General features: G+C 37.7%; 2 protein-coding genes across 2 annotated transcripts; one reads left to right on the top strand and one right to left on the bottom strand.

Moving 5' to 3' along the window:
* Positions 1 to 31: 31 nt before the first annotated feature.
* LOC6561424 (zinc finger protein 525) lies at positions 32 to 1,183 on the bottom strand. The gene has a single exon (XM_001988193.3). It carries the CDS (start codon positions 1,121 to 1,123, stop codon positions 56 to 58), a length of 1,068 nt encoding a protein of 355 aa, XP_001988229.1. The 5' UTR covers positions 1,124 to 1,183; the 3' UTR covers positions 32 to 55.
* A 1,732-nt stretch (positions 1,184 to 2,915) lies between these two features.
* Positions 2,916 to 19,308, top strand: LOC6561425 (cAMP-dependent protein kinase catalytic subunit 1). Its single transcript, XM_001988194.3, has 2 exons — positions 2,916 to 5,249; positions 19,251 to 19,308. The coding sequence occupies exon 1, from the start codon at positions 3,755 to 3,757 to the stop codon at positions 4,814 to 4,816; it is 1,062 nt and encodes a 353-aa protein (XP_001988230.1). The 5' UTR covers positions 2,916 to 3,754; the 3' UTR covers positions 4,817 to 5,249; positions 19,251 to 19,308.
* The last annotated feature ends 242 nt before the right edge of the window (positions 19,309 to 19,550 follow it).

The raw sequence follows: 19,550 nt of genomic DNA, 5'->3' as shown, positions 1-19,550 counted from the left end.
GAAAACAGTCAGTTTATTTGATATTGATTTGTTTATTTTTATTTATGCTTTCATTTCACTTAATAACCGTCGAGTGACTACAACTGTGCTTCTCGAGATATTGGCGCCGTGTGAAACACTTAAAGCAATGATGGCACTTGAAGGGCCGCTCGCCCGAATGAATGCGAACGTGATTCACCAGATGGCTGCTCTGTGTGAATGCCATCGGACAATGGAGACACTGGAACGGTCGAATTCCCGAATGAACGCGCTTGTGCCTTTCCAGGTTCACGCTCTGCGTGAATGTCTTTGGGCAGTGCGAGCATTTGTACGGACGATCGCCGGAATGAACCCGCTTATGTCTTTCCAGATTTCCACGACTAACGAATCGCTTTGGACAGTGCGAGCACTGGAATGCACCCTCGCTGGAATGAGTGCGGCTCGACTCAAATGAACATTCATTGGAATGAGCGGGCATCTGTTGCCGCACTTCCACTGGATGAACGCGCATGTGATTGGCCAGATGATTGCTCTGGGTGAATGCCTTCCGGCAATGCACGCACTGGAAAGGCCGTTCGCCGGAATGAACACGCATGTGCTTGATGAGATTGGAGCTCTGATTGAAGGCCTTCGGGCAGTGCTGGCATTTGTAGGGCCGTTCGCCCGAATGGATGAGTATGTGTCGCTTGAGACTGCCACGATTGGCCAAAGCCTTGGCACAGTGCGGACATTTCTCTGCATTGGAATTTCGATTGATTTGAATTTCGTGCAAACTGCTCTCCTCTGCCTCTTGCTCATCCCTCTCCTGGCGCTCGATCTTGATGCGTTCTGTCAAGCCGCTGTTAGGTCTTTGGTTCGCCGCTTCCAGCGCCTGTTCCACTTTGACACCACATTCTGTTAACAGACGGCAAAAGTGCTGGTGGCTCTGCTCGCATCGCCGCTTGAAGCGAAATGCATTTTGGGCGGCGAGAATGCAGGAGAGGCAAATCTGTTGGGGAAGCGGATCATCGCGGCGAATGTGGCAATTGGCGCATTCGTTCAGCATGTCGGCCAAGCAGGGCTCTTCCTCTGATGGGCTCCGTTGGCTGAAGATGTCCACGAGGGTGACGCTGCTGCTGGTGCAAATGCGGCACACTTCTTCCATCTTCCCGAACTCTGTTTTTGTTTATGTTTTCTTGTTCTACATTTGTTTGTGGGTCGCAGTTGGATTGCGTCCAAATACAGAAATACCAATTGGAAAAATACTAGTTTCAGGTAAAATACTAAGCAGGAATCCCTGTCGATAACAATTTTATCCGATTTTTTTTTAGCATTCGTATTTGTGATATATATACACAAAGCTTTGCTTTGTGTTAATATCTATATTTTTTTAGTGGTTTAATAGACACATGTGACCATTTGGTGTGTTCAAGTGAAAAAATAATCTAGTGCAGCCAGCTTTTGTCATGCTCCCCCTCTCGATTACACTGAGCGAATGAATTTCATGAAATCGAATAGTTCGGCGAATTGAGCTTAACAGTGCAACATGTTCCTAAGCAACAGAATTGCTCTCATGCGCTCTCTTCTTTGCCTTTTTTTTTGGCTATTTCTTGTTGGAGTGTTGGGAGCAGCGTTTGATAACATCGCGAGTTGCCGTTAACAGCTGTTAGAAGAGACTGTTATTGTATATCTTGCTGTTGACGCGTGTAGTCGGGTTTTTTCGGCGGTAAATGCGGGTATTTTAAATCTAAGCAACAAATCCAAAGTGCAAAAATCGGCAAAAAAAAAATCATTAAAAAAATTGTAAAAATTTTTAAATGTGTTGAAAATCGCTTACAAAAGAAAAACAACATAGAAATAGTTGAAAAAGGTAAATGGCCAACAAAATGTAACGCAATCTTTAAGTGTGTGTGTAGCAAAATCGATTATTCAATCTGTGTGCGTGTGTACGTGTATATGTGTATGTGTGTGTTGGTTAAAACGCTTTTTATGCATGGGCCATAAAACTCTATGCGGAAAATCAAACACAATATGCCAAACGAAAACTAATTTGAAATTAAAACAACATAAAATAAAGCAAGCTGAAAAAAAACAGACTGCAAAATGTAGAGAAGTGTATACCAAAAGCAGAGCGTAAAAAAGTCCAACCAGAAATGCACACAGACACAGCGATACATACACACACACACACGCATACGCGCGTATACAAAGTAAATGAGCGCAAAAGCAATTGCGAGAAGAGAAAAAAAACACAAGTGCAAAAGTAAATGAGACAAAAGCAAAACACACTGTGAATGTGAATGCAAAGCAAAAGGCAAAACGCACAGCGCAAGATTTAATAATTAATTTAATGCTTTTTAGCTTTAGTCAAATGTTCTCGTCACTGAGCTGGCAGCTGATGCAGCTGCGAATGATGTGTGCGAGTGCGAGCGAGCACGCAACATATGACGGCCATCAGCTGTTTTGACACTTGACACGATCGACGACAGTTTTTTAATGTTTTTTCTTTCGTTTTCTTTTGCTTTTTTTCCTGCTGTTTTTCCTAAACGAGTTGCGCTTTGATTTTTGCGTTGTGTTAATTAATGCAAATTGATTTATTTATTGGGTTAAATTGTTTTTCATGCATGGCTTCGTTTCAATTGACGCAAAAGCAAATCCAAAAGAGCAAAGACAAAAGTAATGACAAAATTGTGGTACACTTGAAAAAACAAAAACAGAACAAAGCAAAGTAAACTTTAAAAAAAAGCAATAAGAAAATATGACAAATTGTCTGGCAATGCTACACTCATTTTTTAATTATTGTGCACGCACTAAAAAAAAGAAAGAGATGGAAAATTCAAATTTTAGATGCTAATTTTTGTTATTTTCTTTTCTTCAACATTCTCTTTGCAGCTACACAGTAAAATAAAAATACAAATAATAATAATAATATTATATAGAAGCGGAAAAAATAATTAAAGTGTTAAACCAAATGTTAGCCTAAGCTTAAAGTGTTAAACTAGTTTAAGCCGCCAAGTGTTAAGCAAATAAAACCAAACAAAAAAAAAAAGAAAACCACACACATACACCTAAAAAAAATCTAATCTTAAACTGCAAACTACAACATAAAAAAACAACAACAACAACAAGAGCACAAGCTTCCACTAATACAACAATAGCAAACTGCAAAAAATAGAAATATAAAAAGCGCTAACTGCTAAAAATAAAACAAAGAAAAGGCCTAAAATCCAAGTGAATAGCTACGCTTCGCTGCTGAAAAAAAGGCGCAAAAAAGCGAAAAAAAAGCCGAAGCTAAAATTTTCTTTTTACCGTTGTTAATAAACTCGCCAAAATAGCTAAATCCATTTTACAATTTCTTAAAAAGAAAAAATCCCATCATAGTTCAGGAACGGCAAGCGGCAGCGGCAGTGGATCAGAGGGCAAGCTACAGCAGCAGCACAGCAACGAGGAGGAAGGCGGTGGTGCAGGGGGAGGACAGCAGGAAGCAGCCGCCGCTAGCCAAAAACACACGCCCTCAAACACGCTAACAGCAGCTGCAGCATCTGCTTCAGCATCAGCATCAGCAACTGGATCAGCAGCAGCAGCATCAGCATCAGGGGCAACAACAGGAGGAGGAGGTGGCAGTGGAGCAATAGCCGATACAAGAGCAACAAACAACGCTGAAGCTGCTGCCAGTGAGGAGCAGCAGCAGCCAAAAGCTAGCAGCAGCACCCACAGCCACAGCAGCTCTCCCCAAGCTCAAGTCTCCGCAAGCGCCACGTTCCGTTTGTCCTCGCTAACTGGAACGATCTCGAAGATGGGCAATAACGCGACCACATCCAACAAGAAGGTGGACGCCGCCGAAACGGTTAAGGAGTTTCTCGAACAGGCCAAGGAGGAATTTGAAGATAAATGGCGTCGCAATCCAACCAATACCGCTGCCCTCGATGATTTCGAGAGGATCAAAACGCTTGGCACCGGCTCCTTTGGCCGTGTGATGATCGTCCAGCACAAGCCGACAAAAGACTATTATGCCATGAAGATACTCGACAAGCAGAAGGTGGTCAAGTTGAAGCAGGTGGAGCATACGTTGAATGAGAAACGCATCCTGCAGGCCATACAATTCCCATTTCTTGTCTCGCTGCGCTATCACTTCAAGGACAACTCCAATCTCTATATGGTGCTGGAGTATGTGCCTGGTGGCGAGATGTTCTCCCATCTGCGCAAAGTGGGACGCTTCTCGGAGCCGCATTCGCGTTTCTATGCGGCCCAAATAGTGCTCGCTTTTGAGTATCTGCATTATCTGGATCTGATCTATCGCGATCTGAAGCCGGAGAATCTGTTGATTGACTCGCAGGGCTATCTGAAGGTGACCGATTTTGGATTTGCCAAGCGTGTCAAAGGACGCACCTGGACGCTATGCGGCACACCCGAATATTTGGCGCCCGAAATTATATTGTCCAAGGGCTATAACAAGGCCGTCGATTGGTGGGCGTTGGGTGTGCTGGTCTATGAGATGGCAGCCGGCTATCCGCCGTTCTTTGCCGACCAGCCCATACAGATCTATGAGAAGATCGTCTCCGGCAAGGTGCGTTTCCCCTCGCACTTTGGCTCCGATCTGAAGGATCTGCTGCGCAATCTGCTGCAGGTCGATCTGACCAAGCGCTATGGCAATCTGAAAGCGGGCGTCAATGATATTAAGAATCAAAAATGGTTCGCCTCCACGGACTGGATAGCGATCTTCCAAAAGAAAATCGAGGCGCCGTTCATACCACGGTGTAAAGGTCCCGGCGACACAAGCAATTTCGATGATTACGAGGAGGAGGCCCTGCGAATTTCCAGCACCGAGAAGTGCGCCAAGGAGTTTGCTGAATTCTAATTCGATGGATGCACAACCCCAACAGCAACAGCAACAACAACAACAAAAGCAGCAAAAAAGAAAGAAAGAAAAAAAAAGAAAACCAAAACACCCATTGCGCATCCCTCCCTGGTCACCTCGTATGTGTTACCATCGTCGTTGTTGTCGTCTCGTCTATATGTCTACTACTTACAACTACTACTACGCAACTACAACTAGTATGTGTACTACAACTAAAACCCAGCAACTAAAACTACAACTGAAACTATCGCGCATCCAACTTGCGTCTAGCGTCTATCGTCTAGCAGCTGGCCATTTTCTAATCATCCAAATAAACATCAATCACCAAGACACCAACTAAAACACACACCACACACCAAACACACACACACCCAAATACAAAACACACACAAATTGGATTTCTCATACCCAAACCGCAACAAATAACATTACAGTAAGTATCTAAAGTTTAATATGTTACCCCAAATATATATGATATTTTTGATATTTTTGCTTTTGTAGCTTTTAAAATTGGGGTGTGTCTAACAACTTTTGTAAAATATTATCAATCTTTGGCGATCATTTTTATTTATCGATAATCTTTCTACCTTTTAGATTGTAAATATGATAAGCAAAAAATATTTATGTTAACCATTTAAGATTGGTGACTCCCTCTAAAACTGGCCAACTTTTTAGCTATCGATAACCTTTGTACCTTTCAGCTTGTATATATTTATTGTGTTTTTGTTTGCTTCATTGGAATTTTACCTTGACAAGGAAAATATTCGCAATTTCGATTGATCAGCATTATAATTCCATTCATTAGGGAGTTAAGATTGATTGATGTTTGTTTGGATGTTGACTAAACAAAGCAACCCCTTAAACACAATACACCCAGTCAGTTCATCAACTGTGAGCAGTTCTGACTGTGCCTCAGACAGCTTTACCCCCTTGTCCTTGCCTCACCCACTCACTCTCTGTTCATTTGTTAACGCGTGCCGGTCATTCTTTTAATTAGTTTGACTCGTTGCAGCTGTGATGAGAGCCAGTGAATTTCTCGGTATTCATCGGACTCTCGGACTGTGATGTGTCTGGGGGGTGACGAGATACTTTAGCTGGCAGCCTGCTTGTGGCACATGTTGAACATATGTTCGTTGTATCCATCGCATTGAGTCCTAGTACGTGCTCGTGCTGTGGTCAATTATTTTGTAGACTGACTCAATCAGCAACAGTTGCTGGGAAACACCATTCGACATAATAACTGTCAGCGGGCCTTAACTGCAAATAACATGTAGTCCGAATGCATTAAAAAGAAAAGAAGGCGACTCGAGATAAGATATTGCTGATACATGGCTACGCTTAGACTATTTTAATAATATATATATAAAATCATACACATATATATATGTAATTTATATTAACTTACATATATAATATACGAGTTTTTAAATTCCAACTGACCTTTAAAGGAAAACTGAAATGTTGTTTATACTAAAAATACGATATACTTCCTAAAAAATTATTGGAATAACTTGTTGGTCACAGTTATCGATTATTATTATGGATCAACTATATTTTTATATTGTGTTATTTGAAATTGTTATTGTGTGACCAATATCGATTATTGTTAATATAGACAAAAATTACCTTCAACTACATTTTCATATTGTATTATTTTCCCAGAATTTCTTCAGTTGTACAAAAATTTCTTGTGTTCTTGTTTCCTTTTTCTTTTCCTTGTTTTCTTTATTACAACTTTGGGGTATTGCGTGCTCGGAATTTCCTCAGCTGGTTAAGTCGCAAACCAACCCCACTTCCCCACTTCCCCAACATCCTCACTTCCTTCGCTATCAACGCCCACATTTCGCATTGAACTTTGCGTTTAACCAAAATCAACATGTAGACCAAAAGGCAGTAAAAAAATAGATATTCACACTTGACCCATTTGGTTGCCTTGGTAGTAGCTGTGTGTTTGTATCGAGCGTAAATAATGTCAAGCCCAGCCAAACAGCAAACAAAATAAAGAATTTATATATATATTCATATACATATATATATATATAATATACATCAGCTTATGCGCTTTTGCTGTGCAGTTACAAATTGTTGTCGGTTGCTGGTTTTGCGTGCCTTTGGGCCATTAGCCAAATATGTATTACAGCCAAGAAGCTGCTCATAAATTGTAAGCAGCTACTGCGTCTAACAGGCCATATTAAAAATCTAAAAAACAAAACTAAAAAAAAAAAAAATCCAATGAAAATGTATAATTATAAAATGTACAAGTTGAGGCGTGGGCCGTCATTGGTCACCATGGCATAATTTTATGAAATATGTTTAGTTGTTTTTTTTTTTTTTTTTTGTTTACCTTCATAAAAAATATATTGTGAAATTTGCTGCATTCCGTATAGTTTGACCATGACCTTGTTTGACCTCTGGCAAAGCATTTTGGATGGTTTTTCAGATTTGTGTCAAAATATGTTGCGCTTCTTCGTTTTATTTATTCATTTATTCCTTGATGTGACACTTTACTTGCTCAATTTTATTGGCACTAATTAATGTTGCTTTCCATTTGGTTCGCCAATAATAAAAATAAAAGCAAAAACAAACAAAACAGTAAAGTAAATTCATCAATCATTTTGTTGTTGTTGTTGCTGTTGCTGTTGTTTTAGCCATGGCAATTATAATGATAGTTGGGACACTAGCACTTAAGTATTTACTTATTTACACAGCCCCAAACTGCTCAATGAATATTTGTGATCGTTTATCAGCGCTGGGCTTTGTGGGGGCAGTCAAGTTGTCATTGATATGACTAAGATACGACTAAGACACGGCTCTGGGGCTTAGTATGCCGATTACCTAAGTATTGCACTGCATTTTTTTTAGAATGTTTTCAGGCTTGCCCAGTTCAGTAAGTGCGAGATAGGAATTATAGCTGGCAACACTAATTACTGATATTAGTTTCTTAATGCTTTATATAGGGGCTATAAAAAAATTAAATAAAATAGTTGAAAAGTAGTTTTTGAAACGGAGAAGTAACCACAAGTTTTAGTCTGAAATGTATTATCATATTGATCACTTTACTATCAGCAGACGCTTTCGTCATTATCAGCCATATCTATTGATTAATTGATCAATTTCGAGTTGGTTAGACTTTAATAAACTGCTGTATTTTTGTTTAATACGAAGTTTGTCAATGTTGCAACTATTGTACTTTGTTGAAAGAGTTTGGACGACATTACTTGACTTGGGCGGAACTGTGTGATTGTTGGGAAATGAGGTCATCTATGATTCAACTGTCTATACAACGTTACACGTTGGACTCCTTGGATTGAGTTGCCCAAAGTTCAGATCGCTGCTGGATGCCACTGAACAGTAGATGGGGGCAAGGAAAAAACAGCAAACTAACTGTCGCCACAGAAACTCGTTTAGAACACACGCACGCAACAAATTCGTTGCTCATATTTGTGTCGCTCCAATAAACACCTAGAGCAAGTTTAGATGCAACGCCACAGTCAACGTGCCACATAAATCTCACGAAATAATGCAACTGCCAACGCGCAACTGAGACGCTGTCTAGCCAACTGTGGGCCGCCCGGCTGACAAGATAGAAATACGAAAAGAGACAGACAGACAGACTGAGAGATAGACAGACAGACAGATAGACAGACAGACAGACACGAGCTCGGACAGACTCTGAAACCGACCAGGCAGCCTTGTAACAGTGCCCTCAAATCAACTGGCAAACACGCACGCGCTGCAACAACCACAACAACCACAACAACAACCGCAACAGCAGCAATAACAACCACAAGAACAACAGCAGCAAGAAGCAGCTAGAGTAACGAGAGTCATGGCAAAAGACACTGTGCATAATTAATCGCAACAACAGCTTTCATAAAAATTATAAGCAATTATCAATTAGACATGATGAACTCTTGCAATTTGCATACAGCGGTAGCTGAGTTGTCTAATTGAACATGTCTTTGTCAAAGGTCTTTTTAGCAGCCAGTGCGACTTTAATACTAATATTAACTCATTCACTGGCATTCGTCAGGCAATCAATCTTCAAAAAACTTTGACATTTACAAAAATTGAAATTTATTCAGCAGCACCTTCAGTTTTTTGTTTCATATATCTTGTGTGCCTATTAATTATTAAATGTTATTATTATCGATTAATTATTTTGTGATAAAAATCACTTACATTTATTACAGTATTCGAGTTTTTGTTTTATTTGAATTGTTTGTTTTCTTATTTGGTGAGCTCTTTTTATATTTTAAGTGAGTTTTTTGCTGGCTCCAGCTTTTGTTTGTACCAAAATGGATTTTAGTACATGAAGAAACATGTGTTTAAATACTTGCTTAACAAAAATATGTATTATTAACTCAAATAGATTCAAATATTGATTAATGCTCGCAACAATCTTATCATTGTGTAAATATTATATTTAAAAATATATTTTATTTTAGCAGAAGTAGAAGTAACTCATTTTAATTAAACAAAATAATAATTTTGGTCTTGCTGCTCTTAACGGTTTTTACTGTTAGCCACAGAGAATTAAACAACAACAGCAAATTAAACATTTTGATGTTGCTAATTGCCAACTTTCTGAGACTTCACAATTGTTTCTCAGTTTGCTTGATGACACAGTTACTCATGTTGTTGCTGTTGTGTTTTTTGTTTTTTTTTGTTCAGGGTATTCACGTTCATAATGAATTCTTAACGCGCTGTGTAAACGCGTCGTATGCGCAATAAAGTGAGTGGAAAGCAAAACAAATGCTCGACTGTTTAGTGACTTTTCGAGTATTAAGCGTTTTCATACGCATCGAGAATAAATTAAATGACTTCATTGTGAGCAAAAAACAAAAAAAAAAGTATTTTGTTTGTTGCTTTTGCTTGCGTTTGTTTTATTATTGTGCAAAAATGATCTCGCGGCTATGGCAAACAACAAACGAGTTTTGTTAGGAGCGCCAGCGAATGCAGCCTACAAAACAAAAAAACAACAAAAAAACGTATTTCAATTGAGACAACAGCCGAAAACAAACAACACAAAACAACGGCAACGAAATCATCATTTAAATAACGCACACGTCGTCGTCGCCATGTTGCGCCCGTTTTAATTTTTTTTCGTTTCTGTGTGTGTGTGTGTGTTTTTTTCGCTTTAGCAATTATTTTTGTCTTTTTTCTCTTCTTTTTTTTGCTTTAAAATTGTAGCTGCTATTTACTGTGAATGTGTGTGTGTGTGTGTGTGAGTATATATCTGAGAGATAAAACGCGTACATTTTACTTTTGCCCGTTTTGTATTGCCTTCTACCCGTTCTCTTTGTATCTCTCTCTCTGTCTCTCTCTCTCTTTCTGTCTCTGTCTCTATCGCTGTGTTAACCGCCCCCTCGTTGCCTGCTGCTTTTAGCGTGTGTGTGTGTGTTGTGTTCGCTTCGCTTCGTCGCTCTCTGTCTCTCTGTCTCTTTGGCTTATACATTTTTCAGTGCCATGCAATTTTCATTCAGAATTTATGGACAAATGGAATAGACTTGAACATGCAAAAGGCGCACAATGAAAATTGAAAACTTGCCTAGCTTGTAGTTTTGTTTTATTCAGTTTTGTTTTATACTCTTCTACATTTGCTTGTTACGTGTCTATTTTTTTTTGCTCTCTTGATGAGCAGGTGTGTTTTGTGGGTGTGTGTGTGTGTGGCGAAAGCTGCTGGCTACGTAACTCATCAAGGATTGCTGAGAAAAACTGATTTGATAATTCTATGACAGTTTTTGTATCTCTGCCACAATCATCTCTTTTTATATATATTTTTTTTGCCTAGTATTATTTCAATAATCGAAATAACTTCGATGAAAAAAATAAAGAAATTTAAAATTGATAATAGAAATTTGACATATGATTTGCTAATAATAATCTTAAATATTATACGTAATATTGGATGATTGATATTATGAAATTGATACAGGTGCATAGCTTCAGCTGCTCAAACAGAACCGAGTTGTGTTTGTTGTTGTTGCTTTTTGTTTTTAATTGTGCAACCCGTTAAGAAAAACCGATGATAACAAATGCCAAATGTCTAGAATTGAATGCCAAGTAGCCGTCAAGTGTTGTTTCCCCCTGTGGCGGCTTATCAACAAAACAATCGTTAAAACTATTGACGGCTCTCGCTTTTGCTGAGTATATTTTCATTTGTTATTGTTGTGTGCTTGAAAAACTAGCAAAATAATTAAAACCAAACAACAACAAGACGTCTCTGATAAGGGTTGGCAACAAAGAAATATACATTCACTGCATTTATTTATGCAGTCTAGCGAATTATGCGGGTCGTCAACGGCATCGTCAGCAACGTCATAAATTAGTTTTAGTTGTATTTGTTTTTAATTTGCTTGCTTAGCTAACGAAATGGGTTAAGAGTATGCACAGCACAGGGGCGAAGACAATGAACTCGTTTCCCCCCCTTTTTTTGGTTGATTTTTTTTTTTCTTCCAGGTATTACATAATGAATTAATTTTGGGACCCGATAACAAATACGTCATGCAATCGAAAAGTAATAAATACAATAATATCACCATTGGGGCCATTGGGGCAAACTTTATTATTTCATAGTATGCATAATTATGTATATGTGTGTATGAATTGGATGCGTGTGTGTGTGTGTATATATATGTAACACACAATTGCAGTTTTAGTACGAAGCGAGTCGTGCGCCTAATTGAATTTGTTCGCAGCAACCCTTGCCCCGCGTTTCCCCGTCCTGTGTTCTTTACGAATGGCATGTAATCAATAATAATAATTTGTTGTTGCGTTGACATTAGACAGCGGGTGGTGCGGTTTGGGGCTTCTTCTGCATATAGCCATTTTGGTTGGCCAAGCCAGGTGCTTGCCAGCAAATTAATTGAACTTATTTTTGTGTCGTTTTTTTTTTTTAGCCTATATGCCGCCTGCCCCCTCCTCCAAGTTTATCTGTCTTGCAGTCAAATGCTGTGCACGCAAGGCGCAATTATTGATTAATTAGTTGTTGGGTATTTCTGTTTGTTTAATTTATTGCTTTTTTAATTTACAGTGGTCATTGTGATTGTGAAATTATTTATCTAAATTGTTTTGTTCGACAATTGTAGCTTGTATTTAATTCTTTATGACATTTTTGTAAGCAATTCATTTTTATAAATGTTTGACATTTTTTGAATAATGTTTCCATTTAAATATATGAGTAAGTCTTATGCAGTAACTGAAATAAAACATAAAGTTAATCTGCTCAGTGTTGTTCTAAATTTATCATTCTATTTCTATTTTTAGAAGTTGAATAATCATTGAAGCTTATTATTTTTAATTGCTTAAGAAGTCAGCTAAATTTGAATATAATAGTATGAAGAGAAAAACATATCACCAAAAGAAATGTATATACATTTTTCTGAGGTAGAATTTCAACTTTAGTGTAGAATTCAATACTTTAGCTATCATTTGTCCCCATATGAGATTGGCTGCTTAATTAGAATTGCTTGTTACGCATGCAGCGATGATTGATTGATGGCTGTAAACGATCTTCGCTACAATTAGCAAACAACACATTGACGGACTGCATTCTGTAACAGCCAAAGGAGAAGTTGATACACAAACAAACACACACCAAATAACTGTAGACACTGTGTAAAGATCGTATTTCAGGTTTTATTTGCATTAGCCAAGGTCAACTGCCTATAATTTAGCAAATGCTGTGGACTTGCCTTGGCCAGCAGGCGTATACACAATATGAATATATATGCATCAATATGCGTAGACATATTACGCATACGCAGCGTTATGCGCGACCCACGCGCTCTTGAGCATTGTTGAGTTTTGCCAGAGACTGCCAGCAACAGATAAATGTAATTACTGTCTTATCATAATTACCAGCCAAATGAGAGCATCAGAAAGAGAAAAAAAAAAAACAACACTAAAAGAAAATATATATAACAAATGCTGGCGAGCGCAGATGGGCAAGGCGAAGGCGGGTTACAAATGATGACGATGAATGACGATGCTTGCGAATGAGCTCAGCTGTGCTGGAAAACCACACACACACACACCCACACACACACACAAGTGCACTTTAGGCGCAGCCACAGGGTGAATGAGTATAGCGCGTGCTACTCAAAAACAGCGGGAGAGAGAGAAAGAGAGAGAGAGGGGGGGCAGAAAAAAGCTTCCTTTTGCCTGTCAGCTGTTGTTGCCGCTGCCGCTGCTGCTGCTGCCGTTTCAAATTTTAATTTTATTTTATTGCAGCGCACAAATTGTGCGCCAGCGGCGTTCTTGCGTGTACGCCTGAACCCCAATTCGTGCGAGGGCTGCAACGATAGTTGCCGACTTGTTAGTGCACAATACTTCACTAGCAAATATCAATGGAATATTCCTACCTTAATTAATCTGACCATATAGCATTCTTATTTATATTCTTCTTCCTTAAAGTTTAAAGTTGATAATATATTCCAATATATATTTATATATAATATTTTAAAAATAAATAGATGTAATATGTTATGAAGCAAATATTAACATGGAGAAAGCGAAAAACACCCTTCAAAAATATTAAAAATAAAATAAAAATGAATTAGCAAGTGAGTAATTTCAAAAATATTAAAATTTAAAGTTTTTTTTTTTTTTATGATATAAAAAAATGTATCTTGAATATCTTATTAGACTTTGAGTTGAACAGATGTCAACTCGGATTGACAAATGTTGTATTTTATGAAGAAAATAAAATATGTACAAGTTATTATATTATTACAGAATTTGGCATTTACTAGAGTTGAACTGACTGATATTTGTTAAAACAAGCGAATAAATACCTTATTATAATTGAATAAGCTGGGTGACAGTGCAAGCTGACAGCATGATTGATTGTATTTAAATGCACAGTGTTTTTCTTTTTGTTGTTGTTGAGCAGCCCTCTCCAAGTTGATGCGTCAGTGTGTGTAACGTTAATTGCCTCCATCCGCGCGCAAGTCGAGTTTCTGACCTCCCAGACCCATGTCCTTTACATGGCGCACAAAGCCTGCGGGCTCGAGTTGTTCTGCCTTCTGTGCCGACCTGCCCCTTGTATTTAATTACTTTCTTAGTTAATTCTGTTACAACAAAAGCGACAACAACAACAGAAACAACAGCAACAACGGCAACATCCTTAACAACAACAATAATAATGAGAGCAGCAGCAGCAGCATCACAACATTGTCAATGTCATTGCAAAAATTGAAATTTGCTTTTAATTCTTGGGTCTATACTCAGTTTAGGCGCTCTGTGTTCAGCCCGTGTCCAATTTCCGTTTCCTGTTCATTTCCAGGTTGACATTTGCCTTTAGTTTCATGGAAAGCGAGCCCAATTCTTATTAATTGATTTGTCTGGAGGCCCTCAATCGATTTCTGCTTTGTTTTATATATATATATTTTTTATTTTCTTGCTTTCCCTTCCTATCTGTCTTTGCTCAGTTCGAAAATTGATTTAAATTTCAAAGCCAACAAGTTTATTGACATTAGATACGATGGCAGAGCCGTATTTCAGATATACTTTTACAGTTGCCTTGCCGCAAAAGTTTTCCACGCTGTCGATGTTGTCGATATTGGACGCCTTATAATTGTCATTTGCCCCTGGCCACGCCCCCATATCGCTTTTGTCGTCGCATTAAAACAGTTGAGAGTTCAAAGCGTTGAACAGCCCATAATAAGTGTGAGAACAATCAACTGCTTGGAAAACAGTTGAGAACTGAATCAAATTCAACGAATTACAGATCTTTTGGCGTTTGTTGAACTCAAATCACATTCTTAAATGGTCCCAATAAGCTCGGAATGCTGTTTCAGTCATTGTCGCTAAGGCCAAAAGAGCGTTCATCAACGCTGGGTGAATGCAAATTTGCATCCAGTGTCAATAAAGTGTGAATTTTGAGTTTTCAAAGAATTACTTAAAGCAAAGCACAAAGTAATGGAAAAAATGTATTTTTTGCAATAAAGTTGTATTTTTTAGAAATGGAAAATCGTTATTTTCTCGTCTTGCAAAGATGCATTTGAATATAAATTGGACATTAGATTTATGCCCATTGGGACACACAGAAATTTGGTGATGCAGACATTCAAACTTTTCTGTTTTTTGACAATAATAAAATGAATTTAGTATTGCAGCCATTCAAACTTTTTTGTTGTTATTTTTTTGCTAATAATTAAATGGCCTCAAGCACATATTTCTAAGTCCAATATAAAATAAAATTTGCTGAAACTGAAAGTTTTGCAAACAAAACAAATCGTATAAAGCGAACTTATCAAATAATATTATGTGTCACTTCTCTGGCGAATCTCTTGCAACATATTTGACCTAGAGGCAATGACAAATATGTTGCTGATTTAATAAACAACAATTTTGTGCCTCGTAGAAAAATATGTTTGCTTGTACAATATATAAACACTATATGCGCCCAGCATATGAATATAAATTAAATTATATAAGCAATGCTGTTGGTCAGCTAAGAAATATGCACACACACACACACACACACACACAAACAAAAACTTAATACAAATTTATAAAAGCATACACATTTCCCCATCCCGATCCAATCTCCCTCGGCGCTTGGCCGGCCGCACAACATTTTAATAAATCAACAGGCCGGGCGAGCTAGCGAGTGGACAGGCTCGGAATATCGTATACTAGAAGCAAAACACTCTAGATACATATTTGCACAAGATATAGACGCAAATATTATGAAAATGAAATGAACAAATTTGTATTCGCCCAGTTGTTGCTGGCAAATTCGCAAATAGATACATATGTCTGCCTGTTTGACTGTCTAACTGTCTCACTGTCTGACTGTCTGGTCGTAGCCCCTGATGTCTGTGGCTTGTCTCTCGGCGCTGTTTCTCCAACTGTCGCCTCGGCTGCCCATTTGTTGTCTGTCTGTCGTCAGAGTTCAGCTCCTCAGCTCCTCAGCTCATTTCATTTGCACAGTCACAAACAATCATAAAGTATGAAGCTTAAAGTTGCTCGAGGGTGCGACCATCATTTAACCACTAAAATAGGGTTTTCTTTTTTTAATTAGACTGTAGTCTGAAGTCAATGACCTTAAACTAAGTAACCTCTGGAAAACGCCTTTAATTATTTAGAAGATGATTCATAGAATGCTAGAGCTGTAAAATGTTTCAAGTACAACTACTCTGCACTAATTATTACATATTTCCAAGCTTTCACGCTCTTTTGTTGAACGTTTTATATATTGAACCTCGCATGATATATGATGATCAGCTTATTTATATTCATGCATATTGTTGAACAAGCACAGACACCCACCCCTCCCCATGTAAATTTGACGTTATCTTTATTTATGTATATACTGTGTGTGTGTGTGTGTATGAAAACATATGTAGTCAATAGTCCCGTTAAGTCAGTACAGTTGTTTATTTTCCCCAGGTGCTAATTACGCATTTTTCAAATGCAGTTTGCTTCTGTACTTCATGAAATATGCACGGACTGAGTGCGACATACAAAATAATAAAAAAAATATAGAAAAAGAAGGGGGACAATTCTCCGCTGTCAGTTGGCCTTATTGAAAATGCACAAAGGCAAAAAAGAAAAACTGCGATGCTGACAACATCAGAGTATGTCTGGCTTTTTTTTCCCCCCCCAAACCCACACATTCATTTTTCATTCATTCCTAGTTAATTCTCTAGTTGAGTCTAGTTAGCTAGTTGCTTGGCAACTTGTTCGCTTTTGATAAGGCATCCAAGCTGTCAGGTCGAGCAAATGTATATCAAAGTTGGGTCACTGTGGTAAAAATTGTGATAGGGCTGCTGTGTTAAGATATCAATGGGAAACTCCCTGCACTCAGCTCATATTTATTTTAAAATTTGCCGTCATCCAAATAAAAACCAACTATTTCTGTGAAAACTTTTCAACTATCAAGTAAATTATCTACCAGCCTATCTTTCAATTCATATTGAGATAAGAAAAAAACTAACTTAATTTGTAATTACATTTATCTTTTAATAAATCAAAATACTGAGATCATTTATAATAGATTTACCCAAATGAAGATTATGGATATGTGGATCTTGTCTACAAAATATATCATCATAATTATATATAATTGTACATTTTATACATACAATAAAAAATGTATACATTTTTAAGGGATCTACTAAGTTTATAAAAATAAGCGGAAATGCTGATAGCTCAGATAAGACTTCCTTTATTTTTATAAGGTTAGCTCAGTTAAGTTTAGTTCACACACAAAGCACTCCAGTTGGTGGTAATCACAGTGCGGTCTGCACAGACTTTCTATAACAACTAATGATCGTCATTTCCTTGTATTCCTCGAGGCTTTCATATCTTGCACACTGCTAGGTTATTACCAATATGTCGACGTTATGACATTTCAAGGCCAGAAAATCACTTAGCATGTGAAAGTTTTGTTTGGGAGTTGGTATCCAATATGGGCATAAAGTAGTTAATTGTATCTGACGCACGTAATTTTAACTGACAATGGCTAATGGCGCTTATGTAATACCACATACAATAACAGCCAATAACAAGTACAGCAACTAACAACTAGAAGAGTTAACTGATCTGTTGCTCGCTGCACTATTCAATGGCATAGAGCACATCAGATATATTTATATATGTTTAGGTGTGTGGTATTGTATATCTCTGCGCCTCACTATTATTCAGTTTGGTATATGATGTAGCTCTCTTTGTTGTTGTTGCTGTTGTTGTTTGATGTTGTTGCGTGGGTGCAGGCAACAACCCGTCGCCGGTTCGGTCACTGGCGGTTTTTGTTTTCAGCGATAAAACGCCGCCTGAAAATACAAAACTTTTGCTGTCTTTTTTTTTTTATCTTGTTTTTGGTCTTCTCTCGTTGTTGCTGTTGTTGTTGTTGTATTATGTGATTTTGTGAAAAAAGATTTAATATAGCACGCTGCTGTTGCTGTTGCTGCTGCTGCTGCTGCTGCTGCTGCTGCTGCTGCCAGCTGCTTACGTCATTGGCACCCAAATGGCAGCGACTGTTTGGAGTGTGCGGCATTGCTGATAAGAAGCACACTCTATAAAAGTTTTTACATTCACATGCCAGCTGTGCAACAGTGAGAAAGAAATGGGAAATGTGAGAAAGGTATTGCAAATTAGACGCTCAGTTACATGGCTAATTTGGTTTCAATAGTGTTTGTTGTTTTGCGAATGAACTGATGATTCATGTTTAATTAATACATTGAACGAGCATATGCAGGAAGTGGCATACATATTTCTGACATAACCAACAAGCCATCAACTTAGTTTATCGAATTTTCATAGTTAATAATGTTTAATTATTTCGGCTTGTTCTTGAAGTTTGAAACCAATAACCTACTGAATATATTTTTAGAAGTTGCGCTCCTAACCAGTTATTGAGTCTTAATCTTTTTGCCTAAGGCAGCAGTTGCAATTCAACTTAACTTTAAACGACTTAATGCTTTATCAATGCTACAACAATACAAGTTTTATTTATTGTTTAATTAAAGTGGATTTCAAAAATAACTGTTTATTTTAATTTATAGTCAATCCACTGTATTCAATTCAATGTTATATTAGCAAAAAAAAATAAAATAATCTCAAGGAAAAATGTATTATTATTTTTATCAAGAAAAAGGTACTAGCTGTAACTTTTTGATTATTGAACGTAATAAAATTATACTTGCAATAATTAAATAGTGGGCTCAAGCTTCTGAACGCTTCAGCTGGCAAGCCAACTGACTCTGACAAGTGTTTGAGTTACAGAAATAATTGTAAGCCGGCCTTGGCTGTCAGTTATTGTAAAATACTCAGAGCTGTCCACCCATTTGTTTATTGAAAGTAGAGTTGATTTCTATTTACCAATGATGAAATAATTATACAGGTCTTTTATTAATTTAACAATCTTGTTTGCCACATACAAAATGTTTTCTCTCTACTAAAGTTCCTAAATATTATTCGATTTCAGTAAGGAAAGTGAATGAACTCTTTTGTATTTCCATTCACTTTATGTTTCATTAAGTAAGTTTGTTTTATTGTTTTAACCAGAAATCTATTTAGATAAATAACATGACCATGACCTCTTTGCATCACTTTTTGAACACTATGACAACAATATGTTTGTTGAACTGACTAAACCTAAGGCAGTGCAGCCCATCAAAGACCCATCAAATTTTGGGTTAGACTTTTAAGGTTATTGAGTGCTCTCGTCATAGTTATGGCAATTTGATTTCTAGTCTCAGACTGGGTTTAAAAACCTCAAATAGGAAGTGGCTGGCGCACAAACTTGGTTCGCTGTCAAGGCTGCCCAAAATCGTTGATTGGTAGAAATATATAAAAATGTATGCATAATGAGAGACTGAGAAACCGCCTAATGATTTATGCATATTATGTTTAGAGTTGTAGTTTTTAAGTCTGCTGCTTTGAACTGTTATTAACCAATTATTTCATTTATATTTTGCAGTGCATACACGATATGTGTCAGCAGTGGATACCACTAATGGAACAACTTAAAATCTCCCGAAAACTGGTGAACGTAATTTTGAAGCCAGCACCTCAAATCGAAGCTGCCTTTAAACGAGCTTCATGCAAGCAGCAGCAGCAGCGGCAGCAGTCAACACAACAATTCAAATATTACAAAATTCGTATAATATTTAACTTGATGTAATTTCGTATCGCAGCTAAACAAATAACTGGCGGAGATAGAAAAAGATAGTGAGCGAGATGGAGATGGAGAGGTTAGTGAGGAGTAACCAAACAGAAA

The sequence above is a fragment of the Drosophila grimshawi genome, unplaced genomic scaffold, assembly GCF_018153295.1.
Source record: "Drosophila grimshawi isolate 15287-2541.00 unplaced genomic scaffold, ASM1815329v1 contig_1377, whole genome shotgun sequence".
Taxonomy (NCBI): Eukaryota; Metazoa; Arthropoda; class Insecta; order Diptera; family Drosophilidae; genus Drosophila; species Drosophila grimshawi.
This window is presented reverse-complemented; position numbering and strand designations above follow the sequence as displayed.

Coding starts and splice junctions, on each gene's coding strand:
- LOC6561424 (XM_001988193.3), bottom strand. CDS start 1,123: ATGGAAGAAGTGTGCCGCATTTGCACCAGCAGCAGCGTCACCCTCGTG.
- LOC6561425 (XM_001988194.3), top strand. CDS start 3,755: ATGGGCAATAACGCGACCACATCCAACAAGAAGGTGGACGCCGCCGAA.